At 38.1% G+C, this 19695-nt stretch overlaps 1 protein-coding gene across 2 annotated transcripts in view; it reads right to left on the bottom strand.

The window, feature by feature from the left end:
* The window catches only part of Adam7 (ADAM metallopeptidase domain 7), a 37827-nt gene extending 31015 nt beyond the window's left edge, over positions 1–6812 (bottom strand). For both annotated transcript variants that reach the window (XM_028883170.2, XM_037208431.1), the window contains exons 1-4: positions 6607–6812; positions 5539–5642; positions 1444–1520; positions 390–468 (exon numbers count right to left, since the gene is read on the bottom strand). In XM_028883170.2, the coding sequence (XP_028739003.1) occupies positions 390–468; positions 1444–1520; positions 5539–5642; positions 6607–6658 (312 nt within the window). In that variant the 5' untranslated portion in view covers positions 6659–6812. The remainder of the gene's footprint in view (positions 1–389; positions 469–1443; positions 1521–5538; positions 5643–6606) is intronic.
* Between the last annotated feature and the right edge of the window lie 12883 nt (positions 6813–19695).

Here is a 19695-nt window from a genome sequence, read left to right as displayed (position 1 = left end):
TGTCACAGACCACATAAGAGCATATCTTGAAGGTTGTTTCATGTGTTTAGATTTTACCCCTTTTACTTAATTACAACTCAGTCAGGATATGCTATGTTTATTTTGGCTCCTGCTTCAGCCTTTTTCCACTTAGCCACCATAGTGAATATAGAGAAACTTTAGCAAAGAAAGATATGATACAATCTTTGCTCTGCTTGTTAGGAAGTGATCAGCTCCCTGTAGGGCTCAATGGGCCCCACTTTCTATTCTATCATCTCTTAGTCAGAATAGTCAACTCAGGGATACCTCCTTTAGAGAAGCTTTGAAATAATCTGGAAATCTGGCATTTTTTTTTTTAACCAGGAAATAACCATTTCAGAGAGGAGGAAGAGGAAGGTTTTACAAGATACCAAGATCGGTGGGTGCCTGGTGAACATATCTCCCTTTACATTGTAGTATGTCTCACTATAATTTGAGGCGAGGAATTCCCTGAAAGAGAGAGAAGAAGTAAAGAGATTTATTCATTTTAAAAACATTGCATACCAGCTGGGTGGCAGTGGCGCACGCCTTTAATCCCAGCACTCAGGAGGCAGAGGCAGGCGGATCTCTGTGAGTTCGAGGCCAGTCTGGTCTACAGAGTGAGATCCAGGACAGGCACCAAAGCTACACAGAGAAACCCTGTCTCAAAAAAAAAAAACAAAAAATAAAAAAATAAAAACAAAAACATTACATAACAAAAATGGTCACAAAAATGGTTGTGAAGCCTCAAAGATGCCTTTGAATCTCAAGAAGTCCTTTCTTGCATATACATACATATATACATACACATGCACACATATATACGTACACATGAATAGATTTAAATAATATTAGGCATGCTGATAAGAAACCTTTCAAAAACTGAATCTCATACTATTACATGTGCTCCAGAAAATTCAGGAAAAAATGTGGCAATTTTATCAAAGCAGTATTTTAAAAACTTCTGAAAAATAATTTATAGAGTTTTAACCTAGTCATGTGAGGATGGTTCAACATTTAAAACCAACAAGTGTAAATTACACTATGACTATTTCAAAGAATAGCTGCATCAGATACGGCCCTATTGTCTATAAATGTGACTCCTTCAATTTGTCTTTAGATCTTTGATATGCTGATCCACTTTTACTAAGACAAAGCAATCCCCAAACATTTCTCAGTGAACTTTCCTCATCTGATAAAGTAACTCAATGGCATATCTTTGGGTATCAAATAAATGGAGCTATAATAAGAAACCTATTGACATGCCAACCAGATCTTTCCAAATTGATTTGTAAATTCAATAATGGTAGTGGACAACTATGATCCTAGCACTAGAGAGGTAGAGGGAGGAGGATAAGGAGTTTGAGGTCATCCTCAACCACATAGTGAATTTGAGAATAGCCTGGGCTATAAGAGACTTTGTTGAAACAAAACAAAACATCTTACCTTGATTTCAGAAGGTGAAGGATTAAAGTTTTTTTGCCCAATTTTAGTTCATACAACAGTTCTTCTTCATATGCCTCCTGGAAAACAAGATCTTCCCTGTGACTTCCACATCTATTTATGGTAAGAGGGTGGGTAGAGTGTGGCTCAGGGGCCATTACCCACCTAGAGATCCTCAGAGTAACTTCAGGGAAGAAACATTGACAAAGATGAATTTAAAGAGAGACACAATTATAAAGATGATTCTATCAATTATATTTTGGTTCAAAAGACTTTTCTAGTAAGGAAATAAAAAGGATAATATATATTCATCTCTCATTGAAGAATGTACATATCACTTTATATTCACTTATATAACGTATATTAGCTTGTTTTTATAAAAGATCTTCCCTTTTGTTTTTTAAAAACAGTTTTGTATATATATTCCATATTCTTCCTTTCTTCTTCACAAATCATTATTACTACTTCCTATTGTAAATAGTCTCATATAGAAGACGTTTTATAGCTGTTATACATCAATATGAAAAGAACTTAATTTACTTACTTTGTATCGATTATCAGAAATTTAGTTTGGGATGCTCATTGTAGCTAGAGTTGCATTTTTCTACAACATGGATAAAATAAGTAAGGCTTTTGATATGTACTGGCAAGTTTCTCTGAAGAAAAGGAACATAGATTTAGAAAATCTGCCAGCACAATCCATGGCAGCCCTGGTTGGATATGCCGACAGGAGTATCTAGTCCTGATAGATCGGCTTATTAGTTCTAGTGGCTGTCAGTAATGAACGATGAAATTCTAACTTTCCCTTTTCTTTGAGGACTCTTAGCACAGCTGCTTTCTTCCAGTGTAGTTATTAGGAGTTTGCTGAGCTTTTGATTCATTGTGTTTGGTTTTTTTTTATACTTTGTGAGAATTCTTTCTAGTGCTGGTCCATAGTTATTGCTCATATGTGTTACCCATTTTTAAAGTTAATTCTTCTTCTGTTTGAGGAAACTGTTACTTCAGGCATAGCACTTAATATGATCAACAGAGTAGATTTTAAAACTATTTGAGAAGATAGTGTTGAGTTCCCATCCAAGCCTCCTACTATTAACATGTTACATAGTTATACTTTTCACAACTCATGAACTAAGATTGCATTGTCGTTAAAGTGTGTAATGATTTTTATGCTCTCAGTTTTACTGGCTGTCTTCTTATTTTTGCACGGTCCTAACTCCAAAGCCACATTATGTTTGTTTGTCATAGCCCCTTGGTCTTCTCAAGCCCAATAATTTCATGGATTTTTTGATGGCTTTGACATTTTTGCCTTGCACTCATCAGATGTCCTATGGGATGACTCTTGGGTATTTTAATGCTCTTCTTAATGCTTGGCTAAAGTTTATGGTTTTCCAATGAAAACCACTAAAGACAGAACCACGGTGTCGCCTCAAGAGTCCATATTGTCTTCTCACAAATGTGTTTTTTTTTAAAAAAAATTAACTAATTAATTGCTTGATTAATTAATTTTGAGAGCAGCTATTTCTTTTTTAAATTTTATAATTAATTTAATTTTACATTTTATAATTAATTTAATTTTACATATCAGCCACGGATTCCTCCCTGTCCTCCCTCCTTCCCCCCTCCCAATCCACCACCAAGCTTACAGTTACAGATTAATAAAACTAAAGGAATTTCAATGTGAGGAACTCTAAGTACTGAGAAGCAGAAACAAGATCGAAGTGTGAAATTGCTGAGGGAGGCTTCACTCATGGCAGACACACTGAGGAGAACCGCAGACTGCAGCAGAAACAGTGGAAGCTAGAAGACGGTGGACTAGCTTTAAACTATTTCTAAAAGTATAAATAAATAAATAAATAAATAAATAAATAAATAAATAAATAAATAAATAAATAAATAAATAAATAACCACTGACACGGAAAAAAAAAGAGTCCATATTGTCAATGTGACTTATGAGTGATGCTGACCTTGGTCACCTAACAGACATCTTACTTACCGATAATTTTCTCTCTGTAAATTGACTCTTTCTTCTGCCCTACGCTTCACTCTTTGGAATGAAATCATAGGTGAAACCCACGGTTAAGGGGTGAGGACCTACACTACTTCCTGAAGAGGAGATGATAGATAGAAATGATCAGTTCTTCTGTATGGAACACTGATCTATCTTTCCATGTGTGTTTAGTTATTCTCTAATTTATTAGTATCAGTAAAGCCTCATGGATCGTACTGGAATTTTTTATATTGCAGCAAAAAAGCCCATCATTTATCTTATTATTCATATTGTCCCACATTTTCTCTTGGGGGAGCTATAAGTTGGCTCCTGCCCTCCTTTGATATGCCCTCACCAATACAGATTCGGAGTTAAGGGGCAGGTCTTTTGTTTCAGTGAGAGATGCTTTTCAGCTCCAGGCTCACCCTGTGTATTTCTTCCCTGGCCCGGGCTAATTTCACACATGGTAGAGTTTCTGATACAAAGCTTGACTGTCCTAAGACAACAGCTCCTGCCTATTGGGTGGTAGGAAGCAGGTTCCCCACTTGGCTCAGTATCAACCTTTAACTACATAAAGGTTTGAGAAGATGAGGAAAGAGTTGAAGATTAAAATAATACTTGCAAAGAATCTTATTAGAGAAAAATAGCACAGCATTACCTCCAGAAGCGAAAGGGCAGAGAGCTGCCTCTTCCTTGTGTCAAGCTATGAGATCACGTGAAAAGCTTAAATGTAGCTTTCTAATGACTGAGAACTAATAAGTGAGGGTATGAAAAACTAGCTGCCACCGTGGGAAAGGAAAGAAAAGTCATGGCACCAGGAGAGGTTTGCACTCTTGTCGTTGTCGGGGCAGGAGACCTGTCAGTATTTTCTGTGAACCCACGTTAAAACCTAGGCCGTAAAATGCAAGTATCTAATTATAACTCCCTAACAACACACATCTAAGATCTTTATAATCCTGGATAGTGAATAATTATAATGCTTGCTCCATCTCGTGTATATTATCTATCTTATATAGTAAATCTTCTTTTGAAAATAATACTTTAGGTATTTTGAAATGTTAACACTCAAATGGATACCTTTGCAAGGCCAGGCAGTTTTTTTTTTTTTTTTTTTTTTTTTTTCATGAAAGCTGTCCTATTGGGCTGCAGAACCTGTAAAGCAAGTAAGTCTGCACACTGAAAATCTGTAAAAGCAAACTGAAGGCTGGAGATTGCACTCCAAGGTCACCAGCTCAGAAGAATTTAGGGTGCATTACACAAGTCTGCAAACACTCAGGAGAATGCCTCGCTGAAACTGAAAAACAGAAAATAGCTCCCCCAAAACTTGAGCAGTCCTCTTTTTTTTTTGTTTGCTAATCCACTTCGGGTCAGTTACCCCCAAGCATATGGTGTAAACCAAGTGGAGGTCCTCTACAAAACTGAAACCCACATTTGCTTCATACTTACTCCCGCATGGAGGCAGAGATGGCTTTCTGCACTGTTAGAACATGGATAAAAAAAATGACCCATGGTGAACAGTGCCTTGGGGAACCGTGAGAGAGGTTCCAGGAAAAAACGCAGAGGACCTTTTACCTCAGTTGCATTTTGTTCCCGGGATTGTTCTTGGGTGTGATTTCATGCCTTCTGTGTTAAGCATTTACATTTAGTTTATAAGACATGTTTATTCTTGTTGGATGTCAGAACACAGCTATAGAATCCAATCTGGTCAGTATACCCTGAATCTGGGCGTGGCCTTCTGCCTTGCTTCCATGCTTTCCCAGATACAGTCTATAGTATGTGCCAGACAACTGTGTTTAAATTTGTCTGTCCTGGGAAAGTTCTGGGAAAAAGCTACTCTGTCGATATTTAGAGTGTACTTACCGGCATTTATTTACATGTTTTTCTAAACTCAAACAACCTTCCTTGCATCATCACTTTCTTTGTTACATTCGTGTATAAAGTGCATTGAGACTGAAGTTAGATTGTCTACAGCATTAGAGTGTCATCTGCCCTGTTCTTCAAGGTCCTCAAATCCAAGGTCTCAAAGACAGATCTGCATAGGTTGGTGAAAAATCACTACTGCACAACTGTGAAAGCCATTAAGTCCTATTTACTAAGTCAGAACACATACCGGCATATCAGAGTCATGGGTGTGTTCAAGATCCCGTTTCCGTATCAGGGGGAGCTTTTTAGGACGGACTAGTTGTTGACCCTCTACTCCAACAATCACCTTTTCTAGAAGAAAATGTAAAAGGGAAATCCATGTATTATCACAACCCACCCTCCAGTGAGTGACAAATGGATTTATGCACATCTAGTTCATGTGTTTCCAGCTACCAGTCATGCACTCACAGCATCCTTGGTTGGTGATGGGAGGAAATTGAGATGGGTATTTACAGATGAGGGAGACATAAGCAACACTAGAAGAAGGAGGACAAAGACACAGTGTCCTTTGGCTATTTTCACCTTTGTGATTTTTATTCTGCACATTTCTTCCCAGATACTGCCTCCTGCCAAAGCCTGTGCCTGAATGACCTATTTCAATATTAAATAACTCCTGTTTTTTTCTCTTCAGTGAAATTTGCATTTGACATCTTAACTCCCACAGGCAAAGTTCGAAGCTTCCACTGCTTAGATAATCTTAGGGAGCCCTAATGCCCATGCTAAACATGCTAAACATTATCTTTTATCATGTCCTATCACTTTGACAGTCAGCTGTGAGTTTATCCTGGACCATGTATAGCTTTAAATAAAGATAGTGGATTTTTGGAATGTACTCAGATTTGAGTCAAGGATTCACCAGTTTATGAACTGTGTGACACTAGTATTCTATCTAATCTCTCTGATCTGCTAACACCATTTTCATATTCTTTATCGATAAAAGTGACAATAGTATAGGATTTTAAACCTTCTGACATACAAGGTAGCTAAGGGCTAACATAGTGTCTATTCTTCTCTAAGTATTTTGTAAATACTCATTTCCCTCTCTCATGATTGTCAGTGTTTAAGAGTGATCTGGGTTTTCACAGACTCATTAAATCTCATTACCAGCTGTAACCCACTCCAAGCCTTACACGATATTCTCAGACAACTCATCAATGCAGTTAGAGTTTTTATAACTTACAGTTTAAATATTGTGGCTGATGAGATCACGGATCAGGTGTAATGAATAAACCTTACAGAAAAGTATAACATATACCTTCAATCTGAGAAATCAGTAGAGTCATCCAAAATATGCCTATGGGCAACATTCTGAACGGTGATCTGAGAAAAGCTGCAGCCTACTCCTTGTTCTGGCTTCCACTGCAAGGATGCCCAGCCTAGAAGGTAGATGGGCAGTTTTGATCCAGGACAGGAAATACTCGTAGCCCCAGCTGCACAACTCATGCAGGGCTTGAGGCTAAAACTCAGCGGTGGACATAGTGTACTAATTAAAGACAACATTTGAGTTTCTGGGGGTGGAAGTGGACTTGGCACAGGTTCTACTTGGTATCCAATGTGATTATAGATGTCTTAAAAACTTCTGAGGTGAAAAGAGTCAAGAATGTTTTAGGAAAAGAAAACATGGAAGTCTATTTATATACACTTTGGTTGAAGTAGGTGAAGGAGAGGACCATATATAAAAACCATTTGAGAACACCAAACAATCGAAACTGTTAAAAAAATGTATAGGCTACAAGTCATATATTAATTAAAAATAAGAGACATATTGGAAAGGAGAAGTAAGTAGCATTATAATATAGCACTGTTTCCTAACACACAGAAGAAAATACCGACAGAGGGATGAATGAGGGGTCATCAAGAAGCCTTTTTCCATGTGTGTATTGTTTTATAATATCAATGCACCCTCTTTGTTTCCATCTGGAATCCATCCTGTCTCCTCCTCCACTTCACACCATCTCTCTAATATTCCTCAGATATTTAGCTTCCTTTGATTTAACAAACTCACAGACTGCTGTTGGGACCAGGATAGAAGGTTCAGCAGTTAGAAGTGCATGTTGCTTTCATAGATGTTTGGTTCCCAGCACCCAAGTTGGATGGCTCACAGACGCCTGTAACTCCAGCTCCAGGGAATCAGATGCCCTCCACAAGCACTGCACTCACATGCATAGACCTTCCTCCAGACATACACGCATGACTTAAAAATTAAAATGGAAATTTTAAGGTAAGCTATACTTATTTTAGTATTTAATCATTGGGAAGTTAAACAGTGAAGTAAATAAATACATCCTCAGAGCCCTGTACCAGGGATCAATTTTCAGCACTTAAACTTACACCATCATGTTTTGTTCTCCTCTTCTCTCTCTGAGTTTCAGGTTCTCTGACTGCCTTTCTTCACTCTGACACACTATTGAAAGACCTCTGGCTATATTTGTCTTTCTATCTCTACTGGGTAATTAATAAAGTATGTGGTATCTTTATTGATTAATTTTGTTCTTTAACAGTTCCATACATGTATATAAAATATTCTGGCACTTCCTTCCAACTCCATTCTTTCTTTATCTCCTCAGCAACGCTATAAAGCCCACTTCATCTCCGCTTGTCTCTTTCCCAGATTCAGGTCCTTATGTTTTGACTTGTGACCCATTTAGTTTAGACAGGGCCAGCCATAGTACTCAAGACATTTTTAGTTCCAATAAAATTTTATCAAAATGTCAATGATACTTCTCACAGTAAATAGAAAAGTAATTCTAAAATTCATATAGAACTATAACATATTAGAAAACAAAAGTAAGCCTAAAGAAAGAAGACAGCAAGAGAACTAATACTACTTGATTTAAATATACTCTACAATTTAATCTAGTCTACTCATAACAATATGGTATTAGCATAAAAGCAAATATCCAGACCGATGAAATGAAGCAGGGCATCTACAAACAAATATAGGCATGTACAGCTAAGATCACAGGAACACAAACTGGGCAAAAGACACTTATTTCAGTAAATACTGCCAAAGAAATGGGACACATATGTACAGAAGAATGAAAGTAGGTTACTAGCTCTCATGATTTAGAAAAATCTGCCTCAAGTGGATCAAGGCTTAAATGTGTGACCTGAAACCGTGAAGTTCTAGAAGAAAAAAAAAGGGAAAGAATCCAGAGGACTGGGATGAGAAGAGCTCATCATGGGTAAGTATCAACAAGCACTAGAGACAAAGGAGATTGGGGAAACAGGATTCTGTAAAGATAAAGGTCTACACCAAAAAGAAAACCAATTCGAGAACAAAGAGATAACCTTCACAGTTGGAGAAAGCATTTGTAATCTAATAATGGTTTAAAAAGAACTCTTTATCTGACATGAAAGTAAACAAACTAGCCCAAACCTCACTAATGAAGGTCTGCTTGTAATTTTCTTTGCAGACATAGGAGCCAATTCCAGCCCATTAATTATGTTTTCAGTGCACTGAAAAGAACATCACATTCAGAACTGGGAGCTGTGTGTTCTCCAGTAAGTGATTCGCCTACACTTGGCAAGTTTATTTCTCTGAACTTCAATGTCTGAATTATAAATAGGGGCTGTTATAATAATGTTTAACCTTGAAGAGGTTTTCAGCATCAAAGTTTCCATACTTTGACTCTGTGTTTCTTTGACTAAGACCTACTTTGAGTAGGAAGTGTCACTTGAAAAAGAAAAAAGAATACAATTGTGAAAAATTAAAGATTTTAAAAAATTTTCCATTTCACAAATGAGACAAATATATACAGATGTTTCTATTAATACACAGAGGAAATGTCTCAGAATAAAAATAACAAAACATATGAATATTAACACATTTTGATGCCTAAGGATACAAGGGTTCATGGAAGGCTCAGAGCACATGAAAGGTAGTGTCATCTCTGATTCTAGTGATCTCATTCGTCACCCGTTGTCACTTCATATGGTTTCCTTCATCTTTAAACACATTTTGGTCCTTCTCTGGAACATATATCCTCTTTCACAAACCTTACCATTTTTCAAAATGCTCAGACTTTTCAACTACCACTGTCCCAGGTTCTCGAATTTTCTCTTAGAGCCACTCTTTCAAGTCTTTGTCCTCACTGTTCTGTACAACTTCCTCACCAAAGTCATCAGTGACCTTCAGATCTTAAATGCAATGACCTTTCTTAGCATTTATGATTGATGTATTGACCATTTCCATTTCCAAGCTTTTGGACATAATTTCTTTTCTTGACCAATAGCTTAGGGTTTTCTCCCACACTAGTTCCTTTCTCTTAACCTTCCCATACATTTCTCTTCACAACCCAGATTCTTGAATATTGGAGAGGCTCCAGGATTCACTTATTTCACTTACTGTGTCTTCTGTCTACAAAAGCTCACTTACACATCTCACAAACTATTTTAAAAACTAGGACTATGTTATCACTTGCCAAATTCATGTAACTCAAAAATACTCCTATGACTTTGCTTTTATTTGTTTCCTGCATTTTGATGTGTCATAGATAATACATGAACTAAATCATGATCTTTATCCCCAAAACTCTTCCTCTAAATATTTCTCTTCTCTCAGAGAAATGAACACTGCCAGTATGACGAGGCAAGCCAAAGACACTGAAGTCATCTGGAACACTTGGCTTTCTCTCTACCCCTTTCAGTGTGACCACTCTAAGTAAACCCAGAATCAGCTCACATTTGAATTTCTACAACTTCTTTATCTATTCTAGGATTGGCACATGTTGTTGAGTCAGTAAGAGACTGAATCCTATATGAATATAATGAAGCTAAAAATCCCTATCACCAAAAGATATTAGTGAACCATGGTAATATCTTAGCACATTCCTCGTGTATTTGTGGTATGCTACTCCTATCCTACTATATAACCAGTCACGTAAAAATAATGCTGTTGCTATTAAGAGTAAGCATTTGTTATTAGGTTATACATTAAGGGTAAGAAAACACTTTTTGAGTATATTATTGGGTAAGACTTGTAGTTTTATCATTATTTTAAAGTGCACTCCTGTTTACAAAAGAAAGATGCTTGTTCTACAGCAGGATTCTATGCTATGCCAGCAGCATGCTTATGGGTGTGTGTGTGTGTGTGTGTGTGTGTGTGTGTGTGTGTGTAATGCTGATGCTTCCACAATGACCACAATGACAAAAATAACCTTGAGATGCGTCTCTTGAGCTTCTCCTCATTAAATGATGTATGTGCATTTGTATTCCATCTAGTTCTCTGAATTATAATGCAATATAGATTTATGTCAGTTGCTGTATCTGTAACATCTGTAATAGGCCCTCATATGCAGTGGACTCTCATTAAATGTTTCTAGTAAATTCCTCATTTGCTTAAGGATTCATTGTTATAGTTTGTGTTTTATTATTGTTAAGAACCTTAGTATCATAAAAGAGTTACTGAGACCCCAGACTCTTTACCTTGCTGCCTAGGATTTCCTAGTTGCCATGGATGGCCTAATGTAAGAAAACATAGGGTATTGTGGCCAGGTCCTACTTGAAAAGTGTTTCATAACTGTCAACAACAACAACAACAAATTAAGAGCTTTACTTTTAGCCAACTGCTCACTTCTTTGATTGGCCTGCTCATTTCTTGGCACCCGTCTTTTTTGTTGTCTCGCCTGTATGAGTTCTCCTACATAGCTGTCCTTCCTTTCATCTTCCTACAGCTTAGCTCGAAGAGTCTTTCAAGGTTGAGCGGAGAGAACTGAAAGCACCAGTTAGTCTTTGGTGGTTAAATCCTACTCCCTACTGGATGCCAACTTTCTCCTTCAGCCTGGCAGTGCAGTCACTCTGGGACATGGGGTTCTCCACTGCCCACTTCCCAAACCCACACACCTGGCACCACATTCTTCATGATAATGCCGCCTTCTTTGATTGCTAGAACACTGACCACCTCTCCCTTCCTGTCTATTCGGATGTGAAGACCTGTGAGTGAATTTTGATGCGTCTCTTTTCTAGTATGAATTTATGATGGTGTGACTTGTGTTTGGTAAGTTTCCACATTGGTGTAGACTTGAGTCCTAAAGAACGTGATATATCTGAAAGTATCAGTCATTCCCTGTAAGAATACTGGGAATTTCAGGATTAACTTTCCTTCTTTCATTTTATTTTGGGAAACAAACAAGCAACAGTAACCCTGACTAATATTCACTGGCTCCTTGAAGATTCTCCCAACCACAGACTGAGAATACTGTTGAGGCTCGGTAAAGAGCAGTTTAAGAATTTGATTGGTACAAGGATGCCATGCTGAAAGCCATTGATTTGTGTATCCATAAAAATGGTTTAAAAAAGAAATTAATAGTTAAAGAGAGTTCAATCAAGTTATTGTAATCCCTTCGTTGTATTTGGTTCATGGACTACTTGTCAAGTATGTTGTTCACCTTAACCAAATGTCCAGTTTTCTAGACGTCAGGGTTTGTAAGTGACACAAGCTCTCTTGAAGGCCCAGAGCTGCCTGTGGATAAGAGCTATTCATAACTATCAAATGCTCCATGAAAGGCTATATTACTTTTAATAATTTGGATCTGCCTCATAGTCCAGGGTAGAGCATGGAGATAATGCCATCCTAGTAGTTAACAGGTAGGTGGTGAAGAGCTCAGGCTCCATGATGAAAACACATCCTGAAAATATTCTAATAAATATTTTAATCATAGAAATAGTGTCATAAGCAGTTTTTTTTGGTAAAAACACAAATGGGGATATGGATAACCATTTTGCCTGAGTCAAACTGCTAGCCATAAACAATAACTTGATTTTAATTTAGTTTTTACTCACACCAGTATATTTTACTTTTATTCATAAGTTTATATAATTTTATTCCTGGGTCCTTTTCTTATATAGGAAGAATATCCAGACTGTATTTAGTATGGTACAGGGTAATATATCATAGTTTCTTGATGGTTTGGGAGGGTTAGCTAATCTCTCTAATTTTGAAGACCTGTAATTTTTCTGAATTCTAAGAAACAGGGTGAGGGGCTGCAAAGATAACTCAGTGGTTAAGATTACAGTGTTCTTTCAAAGGACCTGGGTTTGATTCCCAGCACCCACCTGGCAACTCACAACCACCCATAACTCACAGTTCTAGGAGATCTGATGCCCTCTTGTGGCCTCCAAGGGCACCAGGCATACACTTGGTGCACAGACATACATGAAGACAAAATACTCACATATATAAAATAAAATAAAAAACAATAAACAACCATAGATCTTCTGAGTATGGAGAAAGGATACCCTAATGCATAAGCCACAATCAGGTTCATAAATAAAACTTTATTTAAATATAGCCATGCCCATGTATTTCTCACACATAAGAGAAGACAACCTACTCAGGCCCCCAGATTAAAACACCTTTGCTCAAGTCCACCTCCCCTCCCTGCCACATCGGGAAATCAGGCTTCCAACACACTGACTGGGAACGGGCACACCCAAGCCCTAGAAATCTTCCTGACCCTCCTGAGAAGGAATTTTTTCCATTAACACCTTAAAATATACTCACATCAATTTATTTGCTGGAATCTCCTAATGGGTTTTCATCAGCCTGAAACTAAAACTCAAGTCTTTTCTTCCCCTGACTCACAAATCCTGCTTCCTTAGTCCATTTTCTTCCCCAACTTCTGTGTCTGTGGGCAGATGATCCCCACTGCTCGCCTCTCAGTGCTTTGTATATTTTCTCTTGTGTAACCGTCAACACTTTTGCTGAATCGATGAAACTTAAAGATGATCAGGCAGAGCAATGAGATTGATTCTGGGTACACAGGGATCCAGGTCTACATTCTCAGGCAATGCTACATCCCACCTATACCTGGCTCCGGGGTGACTAGACCATGTTGATTGTGAGGTAAGAGTATAGTCTTTTTTTTCTGTCTTTCTTTTTCTGTTTGACCCGGAAGCACAGTTCTTTGTTGAATGTGATTGTTTGTGTGAGATTATGTGGTGTAGCGAGTACAACACACAACAGAAGCAAGGAAAGATTCTAGCCAAGTAGACCCGGGTTACTCTCTTCTCAGTCAGAGAGCTGATAATGCTTTGGAAGGTTTTTTTTAAAAATAAATCAAGATGTTAAATCTGAGGATGGACAAAAAGAAAAACAACGTCTATTACCAACGCTTCCAAGCACTATGTGTTGTTCATCGAGTGCACACTGTACCTGATGCAGATAGCTAAGCAATAATCTTTATCCACTTTCCTAAAAACTGCACACTATGATGTTCATATTGCGTCTTTATCTATGTAGTAGATTAGGTGTGGGCCCAATTTGCAGATGAACAAACCTGTTTCATTTTCCATTTGTATACAGGTGAGACTCCATTTCAGGTCTATTTCCTACAGAGCCAGTGTCTTTCATATTGATTCTATTAAAGGTAAATTATTATTGTTATTTTAGTCCTGTCTTTTACCCCTAACAAGAATTCTCCCAAGCAGTTATAAATTTCACTGGAGTCATAGGAAAACCGAAAGTAATTAGAAATACATACTTCCCAATAAACACAAACCACCACTCCTAAGAATCAATACAGACCCTAGTCATGTCTTAGTCTAAAATTAGCTCAAAATCCATTAAGGTTGTCAAGACTGAAGGCATCTTCTGACTCCAAAATGCTCTGGTCCTAATAAAAAAATCTGACCTCAACCGTGGGCTCTGGGGAAAGCACTTTATCTGAAAGTGTGGAATTACTGAGTGAGCACTTTCAGGCAGCCTAATGAGCTCCCCTCTAATTCACAACAGCTATTTTGGTTTTCTAATTCTGTGGAGCTTATTTTAATTTCCCAAATGGGAGTCAAGCAAAAAAACAAACAGTGTAGTTACAGGATTTCTCTTAAGGAAAAAAAAATGGCTTTTCTTTTCTCATTTGTTTTCTATGTGTTTCTGTAACAGGCCTGCATGCAGCTAGCTCTGTTTAACCCGGAGAAAGTCTGTTAATGGGGAACTAGTTGATTTCTTGGATTTACTAAAAAAAAGAAAAGTTCAAGGACTTTACTAGGATTCCTTGAACCTAATCTTGATCATATTAATGGTTCCTAGCATTTTATTTTAGTATTAGTCCTGTATTTTTATTTATTTAGTTTGTGGGCATGTGTGGGATGTCGAGTGGGGAGTCACATGCCATGGCTCACATGTGAGGTCAGAGGACAAGTGGCAGGAGTCAGTTCTTTCTTCCACCGTGTGGGCTCTGGAAAGCACACTTGCGTCGTTGGGCTCAACAGTAGGTCCTCGCCATTTAATTTTTATGGAATGCAGAAAATGATTTCAGTGTCTGAATTTTTTCTGAGTCAAATTTGCAACCATTTCATATCCTAGCTAAAAGCAAGATTTAGAATATTAATCTAGTAACAAAGTATAAATAGTAGGAAGAATTCAGACTTTTACTCAGCTTTGAAAGTTTGTATTTTTATTCTGAGGTAAAATGAGCTTTAGGTCTCTGGAAAGACAGAGAATCAGAGGTGGAAGCACTGAGTTTTACTGTGCACACTTCCATCCAAAAGATCAGTATGGGAATCTGAGGTCTTTTCTTTTCCCTTTCACTTGGGAGAAATAATGCCTATGTCTTTCTCCAATATATGAAGAGAGAAAAGCCATTTTTCTCCATTCACTCAAAGAAGAGATTTTTTTTCCCCACCTGGCTTTTATTGTGTTATCCTAGGGTAAGTACCACAGAAAAGTAGGACAAGGGTCATTATCATGGAAATGCTAGTATCTAAGTTGATCCGGGACACTTCCTAAGCATTCCAAGGATACAACTAATAAGGCTGACCACTAAAAACCCAAAGGCTCACTTTCTTAATCACAAATGTGTGTCTGCTCCTTAACAGTGTGTATCATTGTGAGTCATCATAAAACCTTTGGTACTATGCAATGCAGGAGTAGGTAGGTTAGTCTAGGTAGGATAACGTATCAGGTCAGACATAGAGACAGGCACACAGGAGACGGTAGAGACAGAGAGACTGTAATGCACTTGCATTGGTAAATTCTGCTCCTTGAGCTCACTGAGATGCTAGCTCTGAAAGCTGAGTTGTCCATGCCTGGCATGCACATACTTCAGATCCAAATATGTTTATGTCAAGTGTCCTCCAAGACTCCTTTGCATGGAGACAGACTGGCACCCCTAATTCTGTAACAGGGATGGAAGGGAACAGCAACACAGCCAGAGTTAAACTGTGCCATTGGGAAGAGCTAGAAGGTGAAACATTTCCAATGGAAGTTACAGATGTTTACCTGTGGTATAAAGGTGCTGCCAACGGGAATGAGAAGCTGGATGCTCAGCCTTGGGAAGCTCATCCAAGAGAAGGAAGCTCCCTCGGGAGGTCCAGCTAATAGCCTCAGTGCAGCAGCTCAGGCCATGTTCGGCTTGGTGTTGGAAGCCCTGATCTGATAATGCCATCTTTCTGCTCTTGTTCTTTTACTTGGCAGCCTCACCCAAGGGAACATTGCTCTGCCCAAGACTTTTTTTTTTTTTAACCAGGAACTGCACTGGCATGTGCTCTCTCTTTCTCTCTCTTTTAATATGTGTGTGTATATATAATAAAAAGTTATAAAGGTATATAAAATAAAGTTGTAGATATATATCAAAGTTGTGTGTGTGTGTGTGTGTGTGTGTGTGTGTGTGTGTGTAAAACTTTGGCTTGCTATATGCTTAGTAAACTCTCTCACTCCAAACCAAGAGTATAGCTATCATGGCTCATTCTCCAGACTTCAGGAAGAAGGGAGCAAGTATCAGGCATGGATGTTTACTCATTCTTCACTAAACGATTCACTTAAGATGTAGATGTGACAGTAAAGCTAACTTAAAATCTGCAGATGGCAAATTGAATATTTGGCTATATTAACTGGAAATCTCAATAATATGTTAGGGAAATGCAGCAACTATTCAGAACCTCAATTGGATTGAAGTAAATTTTTTGGGGGAAGGAACTCCATCAACAAATCAACAGCTTAATATAGCTTCATAGACAGTAAATGACATTTCTGAATGGGCGTTTGACCTGTACATGGCTCTGCACATTCCAAATCTGTTCCTTGTGGATTATTATGTATGATTCTTGTGACTGTCACTAGAAATTATCTTAATGTCACAGGTTATGAATAATGACATTTAGAATGAAAAAACAGCCAGGCCATAGCATTTGGCTAAAATGCAAAAGTCATCATTAGAAAAACAAACAAAAGAGAGACAATAATAATACCCCTCAAAAAACTGAAACAAACAAAACCACACTAAGTAGAAAAGAAGAAGGAGAATAGTTCCGGTTTCCCTGAGAACATCAAGGAATTAGAACTGTTGTCTGTGAATCACAAAGTCCATGCACAGGGTTATCAAATCATTTTCTTCTCCCCTTCCCCTATCAGTGCAGAATGGAATGGACAGAGTGGTTTTTCTGAGTGGGAAGGACCCACATGTTTATAGGTCTTGACAGACTTTAAAGAGCTTCCTTGTGTTTAAAAATAAGGATGTGGGGCTGGAGAGATGGTGCAGTAGGTAAGAGAGTGTGTTGTTCTTTAAGAGAATTCAAGCTTAGTTTTCGGCACATGTCAGGTGACTGTAGTTAATTCTAGCTCTGGGGACTACTACAACTTTTTTTGGTCTCCTGGAACACCCTTACACACATGCACGCGTGCGAGCTCCTTTTCTTATCATGTATGCAAATCCACATTTATGTGGAAATTAAAGTGTGTTCTGATCCAATGATCAAACAGGAAACCAGAGAATAAGCTGAGAGAAATGACAAAAAAAAATGTAAAACTTCAAAATCTAGGGGACATGAGTAGTGCATTTCTAACATGGAGAGAGAGAGAGAGAGAGAGAGAGAGAGAGAGAGAGAGAGAGAGAGAGAGAGAGAGAGAGAGAGAGAGAGCTGTAAAGAAGATTGGAAAATCAGCAAAATAAATCTCTACCTGAATAACTAGATGAAGAAAAACAACATAAGTTGCAAGCAGGCAGAATAAAGGGGCCTGCGGCACTCTGCTCTCTCTTCCTTTTTCACAGGAAGTTAGTGGTTTTCCCACATACACCATATACTTTCATTATGATGTACTGGAATCTCCCAAACAGATTCCCTCCCTCCTTAAACCAATTGGATCATCTCAGGTATTTGCTGCAGTAACAGAAAGCTGACCAATACCCTGTGACTGAGTTTCATAGTGATGAGTTATGCAGCAAAACTGGAGCTATTAATAGATAGAGTGCCTCAACATTATGCTGACAAACAGATACATATTCTGTATGATTCCCTTTGCTTGAAGCTAGAAATGATAACTTAATTTACAGCGACAGGAAGAAGGTCACAGCTTTTCTTGGACCTGGGTGAAGCTGAGGACAACTGCGAAAAGATGGAAGAGAACAGATCATTCAGATGTTCCGTATGCTGATTAGGAGAGCAGGGGAACTTCTGTAGATGATCACAAAAGAAAGTTCTAATTATCTATTTATTTATCTGTGTTTCTATCATCTATCTGTCATCTACCTGTCTGTCTATGTATCTGTCTATCTATCTATCTATCTATCTATCTATCTATCTATCTATCTATTATCTATCAAACATCTCTACTACTAAATGCCTAACTATCAAATACCATCTATTTTATCTATCTTGTCTATCATGTATCTCACTTATCTATTATCTATATCTATCACCTAATTATAGCTATCTATCATTTATTTATCAGTAGATCATATCTATCTATCTATCTATCTATCTATCTATCTATCTATTGATAATCTATCACCTATCTGCACATGTTTACAGGCACACTGAGGGAACTAGGAAGTAAGAGACAATACTTTCTAGGAAGCTCCAAAGTGAGTGAAGATCTGCAAATATTTGTCCACCTAGTGGTCATTAAATTGCTTACCATCTCATTCAGAGAAAAATATCAAGAGATAGGAAGGAGATAGGCCCGGGGCTGCCCACAATATTTCAACACAAAATTTTACCTGATAAAAACTAGACTTTCAACAAAGAGGGAAAACTGACAGTTCCCTGCTCACCATTCCCTAGAGGTTCACATTTTGACACGTGTTTGCCTTTCCAATTAGAGCCTGCTTTTGACTGGAGTTAAGTTCCTTACTTCTGACAGCAGATGTCACAATTGCCTAACAAAAGGGAAGCACGGCACATGTTTCTTCATGACAAAGAGAAAGGCAGATGATATTGCTTTAAAACATACCCATCCACACCATTAACACATGCATGTTGTTGTGTGTAGAATGTCTATCTACCATGCAGAGACGTGGGTTGATATTTTAATGCTGGGAAAACTAGTGAGTGTTCTTTCATGGGATAGCAGTTCTATACTCACTGTGTACAAGTAGCTGGGCCAGGAAGAGTGACCTGGTGTATCACATACGTATTTGTTATTTATCCTATACCTCAGTTTATCCAATGAAAGGAAGAAATATTTAATCCTAAATTAATAATAAATAATCATTTAAGAGCAAAACCACTGTCCAGTAGCAATAGATGTGAGGTATCTCCACAAAACACACACCTCTCTCCAGACTAAAAAGCTGGAAGATCGATTCTATACATTGAAATAGTGAGAGGAAATTGAAGATCTGGCAACATTTGGAAAGTGAAGCAGAGGGGATGATCTTCATGGCAGTCTGTTGCTGGGAGGAAGGTGTCATGTGGGCCCATTTAGTCATTGCCTAGCAAGACTTGGGGAAGGCAGATCATCAGGATACAAACAAGGCTCCTTTGCCTGCATCAGGTTGGAAAGATTCAGCATGGCTACACTGCCAAGAGATGCTTTAACAAGTCTTGGTGTCCAAGTAACATGACTAGTCATCAGAACAACTGGGAGAAATAATAAGGTCAAGAGATAAACACGTGAATGAACACAAGAGAAGAAGGGCCAGAAACGGATTCTTCCACACATTTTGACCATCCACCAAGAGGATTCAAGGGAAAGAGGCTACTTATTCTTTCAACACCACTGTTAGAAAGAAAGCTGGCTGTGTGTGTGGAAAAACATGAACACTGGGCTTCAACTGACACCACACATGGACATTCATTGGAAATGTGTCACAGACTTCAGTATAAAATGAAAAGAATGTGATTTCTGAAAGAAAGAGCAACAGAAAGTCTTTCCAGTGAAGGAAGCGAAGCTGATCTGGTTCAGGACAAATGCACATAAAAAGGGGAAATAACAAATCAGATTTCAGTAACATAAAACTCTGTGAACCTTGGAAAGATGGCCTTAAGAAAACGGAAAGAGTGGTCTCTGCCTGGGAGAAATCACTTAAGCACATGTATCTAATTTGTCTGAAATACTAGAGGTCTGTATTTGAGGCTAAGGACTTGTGTCTAGAACACTAGTCAACAAATGGCAATTGGCAAA

The sequence above is a fragment of the Peromyscus leucopus genome, chromosome 9 (genome assembly GCF_004664715.2).
Source record: "Peromyscus leucopus breed LL Stock chromosome 9, UCI_PerLeu_2.1, whole genome shotgun sequence".
Classification (NCBI taxonomy): domain Eukaryota; kingdom Metazoa; phylum Chordata; class Mammalia; order Rodentia; family Cricetidae; genus Peromyscus; species Peromyscus leucopus.
The sequence above is the reverse complement of the archived record's forward strand: the minus strand, read 5'-3'. Positions and strand labels throughout refer to the sequence as shown.